The following is an 18,284-nucleotide window of genomic DNA, read 5'->3' as shown; positions in this document are numbered from 1 at the left end:
CCATTTTTTCCCCTGATGTGGAGTATTCATGTTGGTACAAAATCCCAAGTTACTCATTCATCACAGTTGATTGAAAATAGTCTTAGTTTTTAGTTGAATTAAAAGGAAAAATGACACAAAATGTTGGAAAATAATATATTCTTGTAAATTATGATTATGGGAGGGAAGGGAAGAAAAAGTATGATTTTGGTCTGTAAATTTGATCAGAAATGTGTTGCCATATAAACCAAATATATATCTATCTACATTTCAACATTTTTTATAAGAAGCGTAATTGAATCAGAAAATGTTCTCATAATAAAGCTGAAAAAGCCCTCTTTTTGCAGTTCATTAGCTTTTGTTAGCAATAGCTAAGCCTCTAGAACTAACCAACATTTTATATGCTGTTACTTTCTATAAAGAGTTCTATAAAGACCTATTTCAGGGAAAATCCTATCTTTACTTAGTAATCAATAGTAACAAGCATGTACACAAAGGTTGGTCATCAGGTAAACTAGAAAAAATATAGATTTCTGTGAAAAACTGACTTTAAAACAAATTGATAGGTGCATACATACACAAAGAAAGAAACAAATCAAGTTCACTAAGTTTATATAGCTTTTGTCCTGTTTTCTTTGCAAATCAGAAGTACTGCGTATGGTTTCATATGAAATAACACTTTTTTGTTCCTTATTTTCAAGCAATGCTGTTACCTTGAAACATTTCTGACCATTCTGCCATCTCCTATGAACTTGTAGCAAGGCTGAGAGAGCCCAAACCAAGAACTGAACTCATCACCACTTGTTAACTCAGAGGTGGTGTAAGCTGCAGACTGTTAGTCTTCCATGGCTCTTACAAGTAATATTCTGCACCTGGACATCAAACAACCCTAACAGCCTGCACACTTGAATGCTTTGTTAAGCAAGCACAAACTAAGATTCAGTTCATTTCTTCACCGTAGTTCTGCAAAATCTAGTGTACAAAATGTTGGACACAAGATGTTACTTGCAGCTGTGACAAAAGAACATTTGTTTGCTGTGAACTTACATAACAGTCTTTCAATTTGACATCATTAAAGACATCCCAGCTTAAAACTGATAACCAAGGTTTGTACTCTGTACCCTCCCATGAAGGCTAATAGTTCCTCAAGACCTCAACAATGATTTGCAACAGAGCTGGAATTCCTCAGCACCATAAAGTACTTTGCTAGCCTAATGAGGAGAACACAAATAGTCATCTTTATTTCAGCATTTTTGTGCCCTTCTGCTTAGACGAACTGACAAGAAGTCACTGCAGAAAAACAGAAGTAGAATTTTGCAAAAATAAATACATTGTTACATGAAGTCTGTGTTTGTTTCTAGTTTTAGAACTGTTTGAGTTGTAAAATGAAGTTAATTACATTTTTGATAAGTAGTTTATTGATCCAAGGTTGCAGAGTGTACTTTATTTATACTGGGTGAAAAGCAACGGTGTATTGTTACAGATGTAATAGATTTGGATTTTTTTTTTAACTGGTAAATTACTCATTGTGTCAACTTGCAAATTTTTACAGTGACACATTAGATCGTTTTCTGGTCTATTAGTAATAGGTTGCAGGTCAAGCCATTGTAGGATAATGCTAAATAGATGACAAAAGAACTTATGATCAGTATAACTTTTGTTTTATCAGTGCATTTGCTGAGTAAACAGTTTATATCAAATCATCCATTCTTTGTATATATATCCATGACGATTAACATCAAATGCTGCCTGGAAATACAAACCATGTGGTAATAATAATCCAAAAATTCCACCAACTTGGAGAGATACTATACTTCATCAAACTACCAGCAGTAGGATCTACAGGAGATGTTTTACAAAATATTCCTGAGAAGAGATCCCAATACTCAGTAGAGTTTTTACACTTAATTTACAGTTCAGTGCAGCTTTGCACTGCAGACAAGTTCTTCAGACAATTTTTTTTTTTTTTTTTTTTTAATTAGCAGTATCAAGAATACTGAAGTGGAATCACAATATTTTCACTCCTTCAAATGCCTGAGAGAAATTCCTGCTTACAAAGGCATTACTTTGCCATTCGTTTTCAAACAACTGAGCGGTAGTTGACCATGAATTTTGGTGGGGTTTACATGATAGCATCAGGCCCTTCATATGTAATATTACAGATTTGCTTACAGATATGGTTTGCTTCTTGTGTTTCATTTAAAGTCTTATAGGAATAAATGAATTTCGCATACACTATTGCAGGATTTCAAAAGCCAATACAATGAACATATGGCAAAATTCCCCAATTTAGGGCAAATCATGCAATTATTATAATTACAAAAGAAACTGTCAACTTGGATGCACAAGGGCCAAGTAAGTGCAAAAATGAACTGCACCTGTTGAACTTCTCAGAGGCAGATTCTGCTTACACACAACTATCAACTTCAATGGAATCTGTGTACGTTTATCCGACAGAATCTGGAGATCTGTCTAATAACAAGTTCCAGTGCAGTCTTGTGCACCTGAAATGATGGCACTCCATGTTGGTCAAAAGTGAGAATGTGTGCTACAGATTGCTTCACCAATCGGAAATTGCTTTAAAATATATGTAATTCAAATATCTTAAAATTAAACTACATCAATAGCATATATTAAAGCTATCATATAAATCTTTTTACACTTTTAAAATAACTGTTAAACTGTGTGTCTAAAATAGTGAATTTAATGTAAAATGTGACTGATTTATGTAACTGAATATAAATCTGCAGCAGTAAATCTTGCATTAATGTAAGGATCTGACAATCCAAGGGAAAGAAAATGAAGTAATCTGCCAGTAAGAAGTCCTCAAGCTGGGGGTCAGATCCTGTTCATGGAAACCATCTGGTTGGGACCCTCCAAGCCACACCAAACACAAATGATCTTTTAGAAAAATATCCTATTCATTAATGCTTCGCAGCTGCACTGAGTGTTACTTCATTTTTCCATGGCAACATCCCTTCTGTTTCAAGGATCTTATTTCAGTTTTGGTAGCAACGTGTTCTTTTGCCAATACTGAACACATTCATGTGTTAAAGAGAAGGAATTATTACAAATTCTTGAAACAGAATCACTCTCTATTTTCATTTCTATTATGTCAAGGCCTATACATGCTAAGTAACGCACACTAATGATAAACCAATGAAGCAAGCAGTATTTTCCCTTGTACTCTTAAAAAGTTACGCAAAGCATGTTGCTCTAAGCTTTTGCTAATACATAAGCCTAAAAAAGTGCAATGATTTTAAGATCTCTGTTGTATAAAAAGGAATGTATTAAGTTATGGGAATAAAGGGAGTATTTTTAATTTATGTTTTATAAAAAGAAAATGTTGCCCAACTGAGAGAACAGTGAAATATATCCTGTAGAAGAATTAGGTCTTCCTAACTGAGAAGAGCGGGTGGGAAGGAGCAAAACAAAACAAGTGACATGCTATAGTTATCCTGCACAATCACAACGAAGAGGGACAGGTTGTACAAGAGTTTTTACAGCCTTTCATGACAGTGATACCGTAAGCAGATTCCCTTCCCTAACCCACATTTTATAGCTATATAAACTGATGAGAGGCACTGAAGATGACCCACAAGGTGACACTCACGTAAAAGTGTCTCCTGGCAAATGGCATCACTCCACGTTAATCATCATCCATCATATGCTCTCAGCAGAAAGGCTAATGTGTTTTTCTGGGAGTTTCATATACAGAATAACATCTCACAATGACTCCAAAAATGGCAAAAAAACCCACCATTACACATCTCATGTAGAGGTTCTGGTGCAGTCACTATTATAAGAACATACCCCAGCCTCGGACATCCAAATTATCTCTACCTAATTAGACCACCTGCAGTTGAGCCAGACACAGACTGTTTGTCAGAATTTAAAAAGGCAGGTCAGAAATTAAAATTTTGAAGTTAGACAAAAAGTAAAAATTATATAAATGGAAAGCAAAGCACATAAGTAAGAGAACTAAGAGAGCAGGCTACCTGTACATACAAATAAGTATAATAAGGATCAGCTGCATTTTCTTTGACCACATAAAAGACGATGTCTTAGCACTACACAGTATTCTCTTCCTGAACCATGAATAAAGACCACTGTTCAAAGAACAGGAACTCTAGTCAATCTCATCCTTACATTTCTGTTCTTTCAATCAATGTTTCACTTTAACTCAAATTTTGTACAAGTTATGTGCTTTAAAGAAAATATTATTTTCAATAATTTCAGGAAACAGACTCATTTTTTCAAATAATTTCAGGGATATTTAAAGGCATGTGGAATATCTGGCTAAGTTTTATATGTCATAATTACACTTTTATTTAGTTGGCATTCATTGCAACATTACTTATTAATTCATTTGCTTTTAATACAGATCCTTCATTATTCTCACTGGAATTCAGCATTAACAACCAATTAAAAATAATTGTGCTTATACTGCTCCACAATTTTAGCAACTATTAGTATGAAGAGCATAGGAAAAGTGAGTATTACCCTCCTACACAGTGTAATTGCCAAAAAGACTTCAAGGCTGCACATAAAATCCTACAACAACTAAATAATAAACCCAACTTTTTATAGTTAAGTATGCAAGTCTTTTCACTTAAATACTAATAGCTTACTACAACTCCAATGCACAAAATCTTAATGCAATATTCTATCATGAGCAAGCCAGAGCTGGGGCTAAGCAAGCACCAGCTTTGGATCCAAAATAAACTTTCCAGTTACTTTGGTTCCAAACACATTTACTTACTCAAACTTCCACTAAAAGAATAATCCTTTGATGATTTTAAGTTATGAAGTTCTGTTTTATCTGATGACAACTATAGAATTTTCTGTTCTACAGTCGCGTTAATAAGAGATCCAGGAACATGAAAATAGCTTTAGTAAGTGCTCCAGCATTTAACTAGACAAAATGTTCTAGAAATTTGCCTTTATCATGCCAAATGATAATAAAATACAGAAAATCTGTATGAATTTAACATATAAATATATTTCTGTGTTTAATAAAATGTGCATTATGTCTACTAAAATAAATATATCATACTGTACTTGAACTGAAAAACAGAGTCATAACCCTCATCATCTTATCCTCTATAAATTGCCTTGTACAAATTTCAGCTTTCTCATTTAGGCTGGTATTGAAGGAAAAAAGCTATATATGTGCACTTGTGTCTTGAAAAATATATTTAAATAAAATAGACATAGGGACTACTAGCAATAATAAAAAGAACAGCAAATATATCTATAAGTACTTCATATTTCACTATGAAGGACTACTGCATATTTGTTTGGAAACACATTCTTAGACTTTTCCTGTGGTGTTTCCTTGGAGTCTGTTGAAACTTTTCACTGGTAACATGCAATGTCCTTCTAGCAAGATATTGGCGTGTACTTGATGAAGTATGACCAAAGCATAAGGATGAAACATATCAGAAGTGTGCAAGTTGTATGAATTCATATGACCATTTAATTTCAACATAGATAAAACTAAAAATATAATTTCAACTTCATAACTATGAAAATTGAAAGCAATACCTTACCAAAAAATCCTTCAAAAAGTAAATAAATCTAGAACCTCAAACACCAGAAAGATTACCTAATACAAAAAAACCTCTGCCAGCATTAGCTCTAATCCATGAGTGTATTATGTCAGAGCAGCGACACATTTACAAACTACTCTCTGAGAAAACATGTGCCTATCACCGTCATCACCTTTCATCTCCACAAAAAACCTACTGCTTTGAACACAAACTTTTTTTTTTCTATTTGCTAACAGGCACGTTTTATTTTCAGTTGGTCAGTATCTTAACCATTCTTCTAAACAAATTCACTTTGCTGGTTGCTCACGTAACAAAGCACACCTCAAAAAATGTACAAGAAGAATAATTTAGTCCTGATTAAATTTTCCCCATTTATAAAAGATCCAGCTCTTCATCATCCTCATTATTATGTTATTATTTTTATTATGACTCAAACGGTAAGTAGGGAGTCTCATTGTGCTAGGTACCACCCAGACACATAACAAAAACACACTGCTTCCTTCAAACAGCTTACAAATTATCTCTCTTGACTCCCCTTATCTAGCCATTTTAATCTCCAGTGGTGACAACATTAAAAAAGAAAGGAAAACGAGCAAAATGTTCATGAAACAATGCTGAAAGAGCTGGCTGAAAACTAACAGACTTAATAGAAAGCATCTCCTCAGCTTCAGTATGTTCTGCATTCAAGTTACAAGTCTGAAGTTCTTGTTCAGGCAAAACTTAAGCTTTCAAACTTTCTAATATTTTGAACCCAAAGTACTTTCTGCATGAAAGAGGAGTAAAGCAAACTCAAGTTCTGGGATAAACTTGTATATAAGTAAATATATTTCTTGGTAGAAAGAAGGAACAGGCATTCAAAGATTACTTTTTGTCAGGAATAGCAAATTTTTAAATTTTTAAATTTTTTTTTTAAAAACCAAACAGTTTTGCTACTATATGCTGGTGTATCATAAAATACCAACCTCAGAACGTCCTGTTCAAAAGGCACAGATTATAATAATTCTAAATAAGGGTAATTTCTAAGCAACTTGATATATATTTGGAAGAACCGATCTTAATTCTAGCATTTCTAAGCCAGCCAGTATTTGATCGTGCTGTCTTAACACTGGACTTCTTACATGGCCTTTGTTTTGTGTCTAGCATGCATATATACTGCTACATGAAAACTCATGCAGAAAAACTCATCCAGAGTCATTTAGGATGAAATGGTTTCATCTGAGTGGTCATCTACTTCTCCTTTATGAAAAGGTAGACAAATAAGCAGCTGAGCCACGCCAGTACAACATAATATCGTATCACACACCGCAAGAATGTATTTATCACACACACTTTCCTCAAATATTTTTAGAAAGGAAGGTATTCTGCAAATTCAACTGGATAAAAAGGTGTATAGCGATATTTATAATACAGAAAAGTATGACAAGTATTTTTTATTCATATAATTTTTAAAAGATCTTCCCCTTAGATATAAAAAAGTATTTTGAAAACTAGTAATCTAAAACTATTTTTTGCTTAATTTATAAAAAAAATGTATATTTTATTTTTCATTCTCTAAGACTTTGAAACTACTGAAATAAGACAATAAAACTTGGGAGCTCCTTTAAAAACTCTCTAATAAAAAGCAGTAGGATACATAAAAAGTATCATAAAGTTTGGAAGGACATAGTTTTTTTCACTTCCTTTTCATCTTACCTGCAGTGTAAGGCACTTAACCGCATTCCATACTATTCCAATAAATTCCTTCATTCTTTCTTCAGGACTTCTGCAGCTTTCAGATGAGTTCAGCATGGTTTTCACAGGAAGTGACAAAGGACGAGATTCTAATGCAAACAACGAAATTCAGTTATACAAAGAATATATAACTAATATACCTACTGATAGCACAGAGAAAGATTACTTAAAATATTTTTTAAAATATTTTCTTTCACTATGCATCTCATTATAGTCATAATAATAGTATCTACTATTAGTTTTAAACTTGGCAATACAACTGGATCAGTTAAGCTTGGTGAGAAATGCAATGAAATGAAATGCTTAAAATTTTTCAACGTAAACTGCTAAGAAAATATTATTAAGAATGCTTGACCCGAGCAAGTTAAGACAGTTTTCAAAGTGTGATAACCTATTTGGTGATGGAATAGCAATCCAAGAGGTTTTCACACACATTGCTGCCAGTGTAATCTAAAAAAGGTTTTAGTTTTCTAAGCTTGTCGTAAGAATGAAAGATAGCCCATATTGAATTACAGCCGTTGATTTGTTCTCTTTAAAAAAACTCACTTAACAAAAACTCGAGTATGCTTCCAAAAAAGGCATAAAAATTAAACCATTTTCTTATTTTGTCAAGCTTAAAGCGACTAAAGTATGAGATATTTCTGCAAAATTCTATGTTTTCTAGTACAAAGAGAAATTTCCTTAAATTGTTAGTTATTTAATAACATTAATATGAAAATATATTAGATGACAAGCACTTAATTGAATACGACCACAGCAGAACTTTAGAAGAGGACTAGTGAGGAGACGAGGAAATCAAGTAGTAACTACAAATTCATTAAAGACTTTATGAGTGGTACATAGCTCTTCCTGTCATCTTTTAAAGAATATCCTCCTTATGTTTTGGGATACCCACCAAATTATTGCCAGCTTCTTTAATATTTCTATCTTTGGCCTACATGTTGTTGAGCTGACAAAACTACAGGAATAAATTATTAAGTCTTCATGACTTCATTTTAAACTAGACTGAAATCGGCACAAGTGTGACAATTTATGTCTCCCAACTATACAGCTAGGAGAAATCTACAAATTTATCTGTAACATACAGGCTACAGAAAAATTCTTAAAACAAAATTATGCTATCAATTGAACGCAGGTGAGCAGAAGTATATGCCCCTTGGTATGCATCACTGGGTCTTCAGTCAGTTTTGGTCATGCAAAAAAACATGCAAGGAATTAGAAATGAAACATGTGAGAAGTGAATTTCTGCCAAGAGTGTGCAATGTTAATGCCAGCTGAGGAATTAATTTGTGACATTTTTCCCCATCAAGGCTAGAAAAGACCAGAGTTGATTAATATTCTAGACAAAATCCTTCAACAAATAGTATTTTTAATCATCTGAAAGGAAAGAGAAGCATTAACTTTATTAAACTGATGGAGAATCAAAAGATTAAAACCAGAGATGGTCAAAAGAGTGAAATAGAATTTTTATGTCTTCAGTATAATTAGTCCTCTCAGATATTCCTGGCTCCAATTACGGATCTATTAGAATGATAAAGAATGAAAATTGGATCATGAGAATGTAGAAAGCATGACATTTCAGGATTGTTTGTTGTCAGCTGTGCTAGTGAGACAAACAAGTAAATTTTTCATATAGAGAAGCAGCGTGGAGTAGCTATTTCATAATTATTTTCTCATGTGGACACTTCTATGCCATGCAGTAAGTATTCCATCCACTTTATGGATTAAGTTAAAATGAAGACATTCAGTGAGGAATAGCTGTTCTTCTTTAACTTCTTACCCTACCTCAGTTCACACCATCTTCTCTGTGTAGTCAGGCCCTACACTACACATATTACAAGGGAAGAATTAGGAACAGCTTGAGTATTAAGAAATATTAAAATAAAAAGAGTTACTGGAGCGCAGGACTCCAGAATACAAGTGTGGGTAAGGGTGAGAACAGTATACACTGTGAGACTCTGGAAATCTTATAGGCAGGAATGCTTCAGGTCAGGATGAAGAGATAAATACAATGTAAAACTACATATTCTACAGCACAATCAGCAGGGAATATCAACATTCTACATCACTGAACGAGTGTATTCCTCAGGAGTGGGATCTAAAGCTACATTTTGTTCCAGCATCCCATGTTTTGTTCCCTGGGAAACACAGTCTGCTAATTCTCACTCAGTTAGGGGAATTAACTTTCTAATGCCAGAAACAACTATCTGTGAATTAAAACCAAAATTAGTTGGCTGAAGCACCATTTGTTTCTCTCTATATAAGTGCAATTCAAATCTGTAAAGCTGATTCAAATTCCAGGAATATACATGATATGCAACAGCTTCACTGTAATACCCTATACTCAACCAAAAGACCAAAAAAAAAAGAAAGCCTCGAAACCCAACAGATAAGGAACCATTCAACCAGAAATTATGGAAAATAGATAAGTAATAAGAAGTGTTTCTGAGCGGAAAGAAGAAACAAGCACAGAACTAACTCCTGAAAAGAAAAGAAGAAAGAAGTCCTCTGTTCATTTTTTTTCCTGTACTGGTTAAGTCCCAGAGTTTTGTCTGAAGGGATGCTGGGACAGAAAAATATCTTAATTCCCCATCAGGCAAGGCCATCAGTAGATGACAGTCGCTTAGAGACTGTCATAGTCTGGTGTGGCTATCGTGTGTGTTTGGCTAGCCCTCTATAGTAGACGTGAAGACTGGATCAGCTTCCTCTGTCTTGGTATGAAGGTTAATCTCCTAAAATAATTACACCACTCAGCTACTACTGAACTGAAAACCGACTAATATTTCCTGGCACTGTCATCAGCCGTGTGTCAAAGCCAGAAGCCAGTCAGCAATAGCTAGACAGAAAATATGATTTGTATGAAGGACTTGCAAACTGATGAGGAAAAAAAAATGGAAGGAGGTTCCTGTTGTTCCTGAACAACAGTTCAGGTTGTACAAGTTGAATTTTTAAGAAAACGAGTGTACAGGAACATGAAATGTTTACTCGTTTTCCAGTCCCATATTGTGTAACTGGTATTTTTGTAAAAATATACACCACAACTGACATTCAAAGGCTGCCACACTCACCATGAATTTCAGAACACACACTGGTAATAAGCAAATATTTTAAAAGGACTGATCAAATCAATCAGGATTGAAGTACCAGAAGCAGTTTTCATAATTCATTTCACAAATTACAGTTAAAGTATAGAGGGAGTTCCAAGTGGCAATCCTGCAAAATAAAGCATAAATGTACTGTCTTTGTAGGAGATGCCACTAAGTAAGACTTACAAGTATAAATTCTAGATAGAGGTGTCTTTCTTACACAGAGGTATCCCTCCTCCTTTGTACTTTTTAGCCTACTGGGAACTGGTTGCTTTAGAAGTCTGATCCATAAAACACTTAAAAGTTTTAAAAATAAAAAGATCTTTGGGAAAAATGGTGCTATTCTGTGCTATTAATATTCAGTGACCTAAGGAACACAAAAGGGAAAATAAAACTTTTGAAGTGTGAAGAACTGGGGCAAATTGACATTTCCTCAAATAAATCAAAGCAGAAAAGATCACAGATCAGAGATTTTCAACTACTGGGCTAAGGACTACTGATAATCTGTACTCACTACTGGCCTCATGCTTTCAGTTCCTCCTCTCTCCTTACAGCTAGCAACTGAACTACAAGGAGGTAAAATACAAAACTAATACCTTATTCTCAGTTTGTATGCAGTACAGGTCTATGATGTCTCATTCCTCTGCCACAAGACGATTCATTTCTCTTGGCCCACTGTGTGCCTCAGAAACCTCATGCATTAAAAAGGCAGCAGCTTCTTTCTCATTGGAAAAGGTCATCCTGCTGCAGGCAAATCCATACCTTCACTGAGCTCTGAGGGCTCCTCCTGAAAGACCGGATTCATAGACAGATGCCCATGCAGCAGCCTGCACTAGGATGGTCTCTCCACCATCCCATCTTACAACCAGACTCAAAATACATCTGTCATACGACCTCAACAAGCTGGGCAAGCTTTCCTTCCCACATCATCTGTCATACAGCTTCTCACACATCAGAACCGAGTTAAGCTGAGAAAAATCCGATTGCTAACTCATCATAGTTACTGAGAGGCCATGACAGCAAAATACATGAACATTAACAACATTTAAAAGAAGACAGAAATCAAAGGAAAATATACTGAAAAATCTTTCTGGAAAGATTTTTCCTCTGCTAATACTAGAAGTAGTCTCCATAGTGTCAAAGAGCTCATTGGGATTTCTTAATACCTATGCACATTTGCGTGCATTAGATACGGCTTTTTATCAGAAACAAACTCAAAAATACCAAGATGTTTGTGACAAATGCAAGCCATTAAGGAACAGATCAAGTGGTCTAAGGGATTACAAATGAGATTAAAATGCAGTGGAGGAGAAAATGCAAGCTTCAAACAACTCTGAAAAAAAATCTAAATGGCCTACAGATTTTTTTTTGCAGAAGATTAATTGGTTTATTTGTATGTAAAACAAAACAAAAACTACCTCCTCCTAAAAAACCCCTCACCACCTACTTAAAACCTATTTGCTCTTTTCTATAAACGAGTAGGTTTCGGTTTCTACATATAATATTGTGCAAAAGTAAAAATTCAGCGAAACTTGTTACATGAAAGCTTAGTTAAACATTGCACATATACAAGAAATTGCAAAAACACAGAGTGATACCCTGTTAAAAATACTTCCTATCTTAATGTACTACTCTTCCCCCACAATCCAAATTAAAAATAAAAAGTTAATCTAAGTAGTAAGCTCAGTGAAATCACTAGGTGAAGGTCAAAGTTGTATTTAACAATATTTTCTGAACCATTAGTATCCATCAGAAGTGTTACAGAAATATTCACATTTTATTTTTGCGGTATCATAAGATAAGTTATTCTCTGTACCGCCATTCCTGGATGATTGATATTTGAATAATTCATGTAACTGAGACTTTTTTCCTAAGGATAGACTATGACAATCTGTAAAAAAGTTTGCACTCTTCATCTGGATGTCTGAGAATAAAGGCAGTATTTAACTAACTTAAATAAAAGCAAGCTTATAAAGGCTTATAAAAATATGCAATATATTTGCCCACATACCAAATAGTCTTTGCATAAATAATTTATTTTACTGCGCTTTGAGCATTTCTGCATCCTACTTTACTAATGGCACCAATAATATATTACTTTTATCAATCAAGATGATAATTGGAAATGGCAGCAGAGAGGTGTAGTGACTAAATTAGAATTGTAATTCAAGGAGTTAGCAGTAGAATAAGTGTTAAAATACAGAGGCTTCTAACATTTTACCCAATAAGCCCTTTTCTAGAGTAAACATACATCACCAAGCAAAGACAAATGTCATATTAACACTGTTGTGCAAGCAAAAAGGATCTTTCTATGTGAAAGTGGGGGTCAGCTAGGGATTAGCTATGGTCAATATTTTCTCCCTCTAAATTCTTAACAATTGCTGCACTATTTCTGGCAAAAATTACCTATGTAGTTATGGGAACAAAAAAAAAAAAAAAAGGACTGACACGTCGGTACAAATCAACGATCACCTTCCACAGGCAAAACTAGCTACTAGTAGTAATGACGAAAACGTATTATATGCATGTTCATATCTAAAGTCCATGCCTGAATTTATCATAAAATGATAGAATGGTTTGGATTGGAAGGGATCTTTAAAGCTCATCTAGGCCAGCCCCCCTGCAAGGAGCAGGAACATCTCCAACCTGATCAGGTTGCTCAGAGCCCCATCCAGCCTAGCCTTGAATGTTTCCAGGGATGGGGCATCCACCACCTCTCCGGGCAACCTGTGCCAGTGTTCCACCACCCTCAGTGTAAAAAATTTCTTCCTGATGTCCAGCAAAATCTACTTCTCTCTATTCTAAAACCATTACCCCTTGTCCTATCACAACAGGCTCTGCTAAGGAGTTTCTCCCCATCTTTCCTGTAGGCCCTCTTTAGGTACTGAAGCCTTTATCAGCCTTTGGATTTGCAGTAACTTTTCTGGTAAATGCAGGAGGAATTCTGTCTAGTTTTCTGCCACTGGAAGTTCCTTAGTGTTTTACACATAATCTAAAAATAAACAACCATTCTTTCTCTCCGAACTTTTAATTTCTCCATATGTGTGGTTTGATATACTACATTGGCTTTGTGCTACTAATGCTTTTGAAATCCACACATGAACTGAAGAAATCATGTCGTCATAACAAAAAAGTCAGACATTTTACTAGCTATGAAAACTCACAATAATTAATTTTCAATATAGGTATTTGACTGTCCAGCCATTTAAAAGTTACTATACATCATCTGTGCCTAGAGACCTTCCTTTTAAATGGACTTTAGTTCTTGGAAGGATTATTTATCAAAGTATAAAAATCCAAGTATTTTGAGGCATACTAGGTAAATGTGTGTCAGCTTTAAATTCCTGTATTTTACTTTGCCTATTTAGCATCTATTTAATTTCATTCATCTTCCCAATAAATCATCAGTCATACATTTCATAGCAGGCATGAATAAACAATAATCATTCAGTTCATTGAGCAGAAATAGTGACCTACTAATTCAAATACTTCAGATAATCCATTGATTTCTCACCAGCCAGACTTATTTGCCAGTTTTTTGCATTCCAATAGCTCATTTTAGCAGGAATCTAGCTCAGCATTCTAGTTGTACTTACAGGGGAAAAAAAAAAAAAAAAATCAGTAACTGCATCCAGTTTTGCTACGTGCAGCTCATATTCTGCCACACTGTACTCAATGGAAAGTTTATTAACTTAAGATGAAACCAAATAAAATCACTAACACAGCATCAGTTGGTCTAAATAAAACAAAAGACATGTCTACATTTAAAGCTTCCTCTTCTCTTCTGTGGAGAAGTGTTTAATAGTGGTTCAGAAATATCTCGTGTGTATATTTTAAAGGAATTTTACGAATTATTTGAGTAAAACTTTCAAAATCAAATTACTAACACTTCCCATAACAGCCAAGAAGTTCCAGTTATGTTAAGTGATTAACAACCAACTTATAAGTGCGTTATTATATCTACACTGTCAAATGTTAGGAAGTGACTGAAAGGAAAGGTGGGGATCTTTCTTTGCCCAGTTTCCTATGGAAAGCAGGCTTTGCAATCCGATAGTCTATGCATATGTATGCAACTCATTTGCTTGTCCTCTAATCCTTTGGCATTTGCTGGTCAATATAAATCAAATTTGACAAGATAAATCTCTCAAAGATACATTTCTACAAACTCGAGGAAAATAAGCAAGCAGGGTAAAGAAGGCAGAAATTGGCATCAGGAGCTCTGTCCTTATTAGAAATCTGACACTTTATACAAGACAGAGGATATAAGAATATAAAGGCCATCTAAGACAGAGTTTTGAACTTTCTTATGATGACACCATCCTCCATCTGCTTGAAATACAAACAAATAGTAGACTAGGTGTAACTTAGCACTTACGAAACTTTAAAATTCTTCAATTATTTATCTGTAAGAACAATAGCTTCATAGAACAAAATATTAACACTTCAGAAACATAAAAAGAGATTTTTCAAAACTGGAATGATTTCACGTTGTGTCTTTCTCTCCATATGCACATACTCCTAGGCACTACATATACACTTCCTGCAGAATTAAACAATGCTGGATTCTCTTCTGAGCTTTGAACTTGGGACTGATACTCAATGGTAATACCGAAATTGTAGTGGTATTAAACAACTGGTGTGCACTCCGACATGTGGACCTGATCAACCCAGCCTACGGAAAAAGCTGTCCAAAACTCACCACTGTTTAATTCTCTTTTGCAAATGCCCTTGCAATCTGTCCACCAGACAATGAAATGGAGCAATCCTTGGTCATGGGTGCTAGACTAGTGATAAAACCACTTGCCTGTTGTCATATGGCCTGATCTACCCTCATGACACGGCTGAAATGCAGTCACTCCCTGTACCATGACCAAATAACTGGGTGTTGCATCAGTAAAATTTTATGTGACAATTGTACTTTCAGTTCTGGGACAGGGCATTTCCATTTCAGGTACCTTTGCAAGAGGCTAGGCAGCCTACTCCAGCTGAAAGATTCATGACTTCTTAGATGATACACTAAATTCCACTTACCTACCTATCCTGTGGCTATAAGAAAAGTCAACTTTCAGGATTCTGAATGAGAAAAAAAATTAATAACCTTTTCAGCATCTCTAAAGCAGCTTCTTTCATTAAAAGTGTTCCTCATAATAAAAAGCACGTGTGAGGCTACTTTTCTACTGTTACTGAAAATTAGATGCCGTAGTCACTGGGTTGCATCACAAAAGATCAAATTTGTGTCTGGGATATCATTGCTGCTTCCAAGCACTGCTAAATGTTGGACATCATGGTAGATGTTGGTGAAATTAAACTTCAATGTAACGGCTACAAGAAGACCTCACTATGAGGCAGTAAAACACCCCCCACCAAACCAATGTCATCTTTAAGAATGGAAAATGTTCTATTTTTCAAACAGAGTGAAAATAATTACAATCATTTAATAACTTAATATGAAATAAATCTGCAAGTTATTTTAGTAATGAACAAGCACCCATCTTGAGTGTGTGAAAACAGAATTTTGGCTTTAATCATTATTCAATAGTGTGCACAGGACAGCTTTCAAAGACTGCCCTATCCATCTACTGCAGTCCATACCTTCTTCCTGTACAGGTATGCTATATATATATATATAAATATTACATATATATATATAAAAATATTACATATTTATATTCACATATAGGAATCATTTTGCCACTATCCAGACATAAGAGTTATACTTCTCTGTATAGCTACAGGTCTGCAAATCACTTCTCATTGAACTAACAGAAAACTGCTGAACTGCTGAGAATGGCAGAAGTGGGTGGATGGAGGAATTGAGGTAAATACTTATTACTTTTTTTTTTAAATATTCTTTCTTTATCACCTTGGTTGTTCACAGCTACATCACACAAAATTTAAACCATATATTCTATTATCTTACTCTAGTTTTGAAGTGTCTGGTTAAGGAGATTTATAAATAACTACAGTTTGAGACTTAAGAACAAAAATCTTGGATTTTCACAGAGATACACCATATAAATAGTAGTTTTGCTCTTTTCCCATGCTTCATTTTTGGCAAGGTCTCAGCAGCCATTAACTAATAAACTGAACTCAAGATCAATGTTTTAAATCATTTTACAGCTGTGATTACAAACTGCTTTCATTTAATATATAGGGTTGGTTTCTAGCAGTTCTCAAGGGAGCGACTGCTGAGATCATGCTAGACTTGAAAAGGATAAATTCAAAATCACCACCTGAATACCATGATTTTAAGATAAAATCTATTTCAAGCTGCAAAGACTATGCATATGTGCTTGCTAGCAATGTAGGAATCTCAGGTTTATCAATGTAGGAATCTCAGTTTTCTGACAACTTCAGGAATCTATAGCTAGAGCCTTGATGATTAAGAAATATGAGGGATTGTTAGCCATTTTACTTAGAAAGCTTTTGTAGCATAGGTAGCGTTATAGATGTACCGGTGAGGTATTCCTGGTTTAAAAACGCGAGACAAATAATGAAAAAAAAAACTCAAACAGAAAGTAGGTGAAACTAAGAGAAAGGAAATAAAGTGAAAAATTGCGGGAGTGAGACCCAGAAAAATTAGAAAGGAGAAGAATCCCAGGTACTCTGTTTTCAGTTTAATAAACTAGTCAGTCATTCACCATATTTCAGCACATTATATACCTGTGAAGAAATTAATTGTGAAAGAAGGGATCCACTGAAACTTCTGAGAATGAGATTTCACCTTTCACACTTGCATCCCTTCAGTCTTCTCTAACCTGGTGGGTTTGTAATCAGAAACCTTTTTCTGTGACACGACACCTGTGTTAGTTTTTATTGTCCCCTGAATCTTCCAGCACAAAGTCAATTCTGACACACAGTGCACAAGATGAACTCTACAGGAAAAAACTTCTAACATCGCCTGAAGTTTCAGGAGGTGATACAGAGAACAAGCCTGCGTGGCACTGTAGCATGACATGGCTCTTCTTTCTTTCTTCAATTAAGGGAAATCTGTGTGGTCTACTGAAGCAGAGAGCATCCCTTTAAATAATTTCACTAGTATAGAAAGTTCTTGATCTTTGTCATTCATTTTGTATTTTTTTTTCCTCCATTTTTGCATGTAAGTCTGAAATACTTCAGGTATATTACACCTGGCATTTTGTCTCCAGAGTACAACAAACAGGTAGACATTTTAAAACACAGGCTAGCCTTCAAACCACCAATGTCAGGCACACTACATCTTAAAAACCAAAGAAAATAGATCCTCCGCTATACATATGTAGCATCACTTAAAAATCTGGTTTAACAGTTGAAAATGAATGAAACCAAATTTAGTAATCTCTTCTTTAAAAGACTGCTTCTAATTAAAAAAAAAGAAAATGCTTAGTCAATGTTACCTCTTGAGAGAATTAGTACTATCACCTTTCATTTATTAGCACCAAACTCTTATGTCACAAAAATGTTTTCTAGAGAAGCCAAGGATCTGCTTAATGACGTAAAACGCCCAGCATTTAGGCTGAAGTTATTTGATAAACTGAATGAGTAAAGTAAGTGGCAGCTAACATAAATGAAACCTAAACCAAACTTTTCATTTTTGCAGCAATGTGTGTTGTACCAAGTAAATGAAAACAGATCTTAATATCAACTTCAAATTAAGAAGTGGAAGAAGCTGAGATGCACAGGAATCCTTCTTTTGCTTTTTGGATGTTATTTATAATTTATCACTTTGTTTTATTATTTCTGCACTCACATACAGAAAACCCGAAACAAAGCAAAATTTACATTCGTGGTATTTCTAGTTTTTCAACAATAACATTTTCTTTTAGTAGACTATCCTGGTGTGATTGTTAGTGCAGAAAAGATAATACTCAAGGTGAAGAATAACAAAGGCTGAAGATCAAAACTGGTTATCAAGCTGAGCAGGTACCAGACTGGCACAGTAATTTTCAAAACTCAA

General features: G+C 34.7%; 1 protein-coding gene across 10 annotated transcripts in view; it reads right to left on the bottom strand.

The window, feature by feature from the left end:
- The window catches only part of VPS13B (vacuolar protein sorting 13 homolog B), a 465,113-nt gene that overhangs the window by 223,921 nt on the left and 222,908 nt on the right, over nt 1-18,284 (bottom strand). For all 10 annotated transcript variants that reach the window (XM_086741084.1, XM_086741085.1, XM_086741079.1 and 7 more), the window contains one exon: nt 7,224-7,351. In XM_086741084.1, the coding sequence (XP_086597210.1) occupies nt 7,224-7,351 (128 nt within the window). The remainder of the gene's footprint in view (nt 1-7,223; nt 7,352-18,284) is intronic.

Source organism: Chlamydotis macqueenii, chromosome 2 (assembly GCF_036417535.1).
Source record: "Chlamydotis macqueenii isolate bChlMac1 chromosome 2, bChlMac1.mat, whole genome shotgun sequence".
NCBI classification, from domain to species: Eukaryota; Metazoa; Chordata; class Aves; order Otidiformes; family Otididae; genus Chlamydotis; species Chlamydotis macqueenii.
The sequence above is the reverse complement of the archived record's forward strand: the minus strand, read 5'-3'. Positions and strand labels throughout refer to the sequence as shown.